Below are 5705 nucleotides of genomic sequence, written 5' to 3' on the forward strand. Positions count from 1 at the left end.
GAAGTAAACAAAATTCCATTTGACTATATTTTAATTTATAGATTAAAAGCTAATAATGACAAGTTAAAGGTGATAATACAAACGACTAATATAGAAGGTAAAGGTAAATGACACTCCTAGTACTTGCACAAGACAGGGTTCGAGTGGAGGATTTTTTCCTTAAAGATGCGGACCAACCATACATATTTCCCTCGAGGAGAGAGTAAAAAGAACGTGTGCAGTCAAAAAACCCTCCAACTGATATCTGTGCCTAGTAAGAATTAAACTCCAAACTTTCTACTCACTAAATACTTTTGGTAAACAAAGGACTAATATACACTATATATATACTACTACTACTAATGGTACTTTCCATCTTCTCCAAACTCTTCTCAGTTTCAACCCAATACTACATAGTTTTGTTCCTACAAGCTCATTTCTTATACTTGGTTTTATTTCTTTAGATACCCAACAAGATGAGCCCAATGGCAGCCCAAATGACCCAAGACGAGGCCTGTGCCCAAATGACCCAAGACGAGGCCTGTTCTTACGCCATGGCAGCAATGGCAAGTGGGTCGGTTCCATTCATGGTTCTTAGAGGAATAGTTGAGCTTGATGTGTTTGAAATCATCAAAAGAGCAGGACCAGGTGCTTACTTATCCCCATATGAGATTGCGGCCCGATTACCCACCAAGAACCCGGATGCTGCATCTATGTTGGATCGGATGCTCCAGGTTCTGGCGAGCTATTCTGTTTTTAGTTGTGAGATTAAGACTCATTTGGATGGTCGGGTGGATAGGGTTTATGGGCTTGCCCCGGTTTGTAAGTACTTTACTAAGAATGAAGATGGTGTTAGTTTTAGTGCTCTTGCTTTGATGCACCAAGATAGAGTTTTCATGGAGAGTTGGTAATTGATTTCCTTATTTCTTTTCTTTATTTGAATATAGTCATAGTCATCAAATAAGTATCTCGCTAATTACAATGAACTTTCTTTTTATCTATTGTTCCTTTTATCTATTGTTAGAGTATATAAAATATCATGGAACTAACATCAACTTATGAAATTATTAAGTTTAAGTTGATTTATTGTGAATGTCAGTATATTATCGGAAAAACACTAGGTGCACACTTTATAAGACAACGAGATATCAAAATCAAATGACAATGAAAGGAATAACTCCAATGGCTTATAAAGTGTGCACATCTTCTTTAATTCATCGATGTGGGATAAACCATCCCAACACCCCCTCACATGCGAACCCCCGTCAAGTTCGTATGTGAACACCCCTCACATGCGAACCCCCGTCAAGTTCGTATGTGGGAGTAATTAATTAGGGTAGGAACACCATTATTTTCAGACTTACCATTTTAATAATTTATCGAACTATCGACTCTGATACCATGACAAATGACCAAACTCAATCAAAATTTTACCCAATGATTAAGACTCCAAGATATATTATATACTTTAACTGAAATTCTGATAATACTTTGTAAAATTGCCTATGTTTTTAGGTACTATTTGAAGGATGCTGTTCTTGATGGAGGCATTGCATTTAACAAAGCTCATGGCAAGGCTGTATTTGAGTATATTGGAACAGATCCAAGATTCAACAAAGTTTTCAACAATGCAATGTCAAACCACTCTACCATTATTATGAAAAGAATCCTTGAAACATACAAAGGATTTGAGGGATTATCAACTTTGGTTGATGTTGGAGGTGGCACTGGTGCAATTCTTAATATGATTATCTCTAAATATCCTAAAATTAAAGGCATCAATTTTGATTTGCCTCATGTTATTGCTGATGCACCTGAATATGATGGTATTAATTCTTTATTTTTAGTAGTTTGTGTAGTCCATTTCAATCTTTTGGGATTAAGATTTTGGTATTGTGTGTGTGGTGTTGTGTTCTACTATATACTCTATATGCACTCATATGTCTCCTAGATTTTGCTACTAAAGAATTTTGCACAGAAATTGAGGAGTAGATTAATGGTCGGAAAATAAAGCAAAAAAATTTTGAAATCATACCATGTTAATTTTGTTTAAAAAGCCGTAATATTAAATTAATGTTATTGAGTGGTTTTCACCTAATTAAATTAACACTTAAGCAGTGTTGTATTAATACAACTTTACCTACATAATAACAAAAAGTTTATTTTTCATAGACCTTGATACCAAACATATCAATAACTTCACACATTTAAGTAAAAAAATTTTCCAATAAATTTATGTGAATTAATTAATCATTGAATTTATGCAATTTAGGAGTGGAGCACGTTGGAGGAGATATGTTTGTAAGTGTACCCAAGGGAGATGCTATATTTATGAAGGTGAGTTCCATTTTTCATAAATAATAAAATTAAGAAAACATTGATATATTAATAATTTTAATATTTCATTCATTCGCTGTGAATAATTCCAACGTTGGATTACTTTTTAATAAACCAACTTTTGCCTTTAGTTTGCTGTCAGCATACAAATAAGGTATGTTGATAGCAAACTAAGAGCAAATGTTGAGTTATTATAAAATAAAAGATTATGTTAATAGTAAATTAAGGGCAAAGGTTGAATTATTAAAAAATAATTCAAAGGTATAATTAGTCACAACGGATAGGTGAAAGGTTAGATAATATTTGTTAAAATGATACTCAAATAATACAACTTCAAATTTGCAGTGGATATGCCATAGTTGGACTGACGAGTGCTGTCTAAAGTTCTTAAAGACTTGCAATGCTGCCTTACCTGATCATGGTAAAGTTATTGTGTGCGAATTCATACTACCAGTTGCACCTGAAACTACCCATTCAGCCAGGACACAATTTATCCTTGATGCTATTATGTTAGCACACTGTGCTGGTGGGAAAGAAAGGACTCAACCCGAGTATGAAAGATTAGCCAAAGAAGCCGGTTTTAAAGGGTTTAGAATAGCTTGTTCAGCTTATGACATTAAAATCATAGAATTTTTGAAAATGGATGAAGTTAGCTCAGTCACAACCCAATTGCCTGAAGATGAGTTGTGTTCATATGCTATGACAATTGCAGCCGGGTCGATCCCACCCATGGTTCTTAGAGCAGTTGTTGAATTGGATGTTCTTGAGATCATTAAAAAGGCTGGGGTAGGTGCATCTTTATCTCCTGAAGAGATTGCTGCTCAATTGCCTACCAAGAACCCGGAAGCTGCTAGCATGTTGGATAGGATGCTTCGACTTTTGGCTAGCTATTGTGTACTGTCTTACTCTCTTCAGACCCTGCCTGATGGTCGGGTTCAAAGGTTGTATGGACTTGCCCCGGTTTGCAAGTTCTTAACCAAGAATGATGATGGTGTTAGTTTAGGTGCTCTTTCTCTTACAATTCAAGATAAGATTCTTATGAAGAGCTGGTAATTTAATCTTCTCTCTTATTTCTATTTAACAATACAAACAAAAACTTAAGCTGATAGTTGAAAGTCTATCACAACCCCTGACACGAAAGCTCTTTAGGTTAGGAGGTTGATGCCCAAGGATATTTTATATACTCTAATACGCCCCCTTATAAGAGAGTCCTATGAGATAGAAGTGCAAATGCGCACAGACCCTCCTCCCTGGCGTTAAATATTCTACTTTAATTGAGGGATAGTTGAGATATAAACCTTTAACCTCTTGTCACGCTGACCTCGGATAATACCATATCAAAGAATCAAGTAATTTGAAAGCTTAAACTGATGGTTAACGCTCAAGGATATGTTATATACTCTAATAGTGTGGATGTAGCATAAACCATTCATAATATGATAATATTATTGCTTGTCTTTGTTTTAGGTACTACTTGAAAGATGCAGTTCTTGTTGGAGGTATTCCTTTTAACAAAGCCTATGGAAAAGCTGTATTTGAATACATTGGAACAGATCCAAGATTCAATAACATTTTCAACAACGGAATGTCAAACCACTCTACCATTATTATGAAAAGAATGCTCAAAACCTACAAAGGATTTAAAGGTGTTTCTACCTTGGTTGATGTTGGAGGTGGAACTGGTGCTACTCTTAACATGATTATATCGAAACACCCTAAAATCAAAGGCATCAATTTCGATTTGCCTCATGTTACTGATGTCGCACCCACATATACCGGTAAGTTCACTTAGTTTTCATACTATAAGCCGGTAATTGTAGTCCCTGGATATATTATATATTCTATCATCACACTCATCAACTACATATGAATATTAATATATATATATATATATATATATATATATATATATATATATATATATATATATATATATATATATATATATATATATATAATATAATATAATATTTAGGAGTCGAGCACATTGGAGGAGATATGTTTGTAAGCGTACCAAAAGGAGATGCTATGTTCATGAAGGTGAGTTTTCAAATTCGTTAATACTTAGATTGATGTTAAGCTAAAGCAGTAACATAATTCGTTAGTTCGCCTTTTGAATTCGCAATTCGTTCAAAATGACCTTAAAATAGCTCAAAACCGACTATATTTTTTTGATGCGCGATTATGTAACTGTGGATGAATATTGCAGTGGATATGCCATAGTTGGACTGACGAGCAATGCCTAAAGTTCTTGAAGAATTGCTACGCATCCTTACCAGAAGACGGCAAAGTGATAGTGTGCGAGTACATACTTCCAACTGCACCCGAGACTAGCTATGGAGCCAGAGCAATCTTCCAATGTGATGCCCTCATGTTGGCTCACAACACTGGTGGGAAGGAAAGGACTAAGCGAGAATACGAGGGTTTAGCTAAAGGAGCTGGATTCAAAGGTTTTACTGTTGCATGTGTTGCTTATGATACTAAGATCATGGAATTTTTGAAATAGAATGCTAATCGAGCACACAATATTTTTTTAAGTTTTGTTTTTGGGAGGGATTAGACAATTGAACTTTTTTTTCATTTAGTTACCCATTATTTTATCAACGTAATAGCCCGATATAATTGTTAAACTTTCGCATTTATTTAAATTAATTTGTTTAATTAGCTGGTTAGTTTCGAATTGTTACACTTAAAACATAATAGAATAACTACATTTCTTTTTAATGTTACAACTATTGTTTAGTTTTCTTTATTGAGTCCATTGTTATATAAATGTATGATTTTACTATTCTCCGATCTATAAAAAATAAACTATCTGGATTCTAGGTAGAATCGTAATAATGGTAGAACTTTGTGATCCTAAATGGAACTTTTGTGTAATTTGAGTGGTACAATTATAAGATGATTTTATGATCCTACGATTGTAAAGCAAATTTAGTCTCAATTTAATTGTTTTTTCTTATGCGATATCTTTCATTAATTTCATTTTTAGACACACGTGTCTAAAAATTTTCCATAATTATTTTTTATATCGACTTTGAACTAATTATTGAATATTTTTGTATTTCAGTCCTTCAAAATAAAGTTTAAAGAAATTATATCACAATTAAAACTTTTTAAATGAATAATTGCGACTATGAACAAAATATTTGAGCATATTTAAATTTATTTATAAAATTGTATAATTTTACGATTCGATTCTATTAATACAAATCTAACCCATATTCAAATCCAACTGGAATTAACGCAAACATGATAAAGTACAAAATCCGACTAAACCCAATGGAGTAATCAAATTTAGTGTCTTAGTTGAAGTTGGTAAAAAAAAAATATACGTCTCCGTCGGATTGAGACTTGGAGTCTAATAAAGTTCAGTTAGTCAACATTTA

The 5705-nt window shown here is 33.4% G+C and overlaps 1 protein-coding gene across 1 annotated transcript; it reads left to right on the forward strand.

Moving 5' to 3' along the window:
• Nucleotides 1–360: 360 nt before the first annotated feature.
• On the forward strand, nt 361–5069 carry LOC130806785 (uncharacterized). Its single transcript, XM_057671986.1, has 7 exons — nt 361–886; nt 1495–1805; nt 2252–2316; nt 2662–3365; nt 3784–4094; nt 4292–4356; nt 4526–5069. Exons 1-7 carry the CDS (start codon nt 456–458, stop codon nt 4820–4822), a joined length of 2184 nt encoding a protein of 727 aa, XP_057527969.1. The 5' UTR covers nt 361–455; the 3' UTR covers nt 4823–5069.
• Nucleotides 5070–5705: the final 636 nt, after the last annotated feature.

Source organism: Amaranthus tricolor, chromosome 2 (assembly GCF_026212465.1).
Source record: "Amaranthus tricolor cultivar Red isolate AtriRed21 chromosome 2, ASM2621246v1, whole genome shotgun sequence".
Taxonomy (NCBI): Eukaryota; Viridiplantae; Streptophyta; class Magnoliopsida; order Caryophyllales; family Amaranthaceae; genus Amaranthus; species Amaranthus tricolor.

What these genes read in the sequence shown, in the direction of transcription:
- LOC130806785 (XM_057671986.1), top strand. Translation starts at nt 456, where the DNA reads ATGAGCCCAATGGCAGCCCAAATGACCCAAGACGAGGCCTGTGCCCAA. An exon ending in TGATGCACCTGAATATGATG is followed by an intron (nt 1,806 to 2,251) that starts GTATTAATTCTT and finishes TATGCAATTTAG; the next exon opens with GAGTGGAGCACGTTGGAGGA. An exon ending in TGTCGCACCCACATATACCG is followed by an intron (nt 4,095 to 4,291) that starts GTAAGTTCACTT and finishes TATAATATTTAG; the next exon opens with GAGTCGAGCACATTGGAGGA.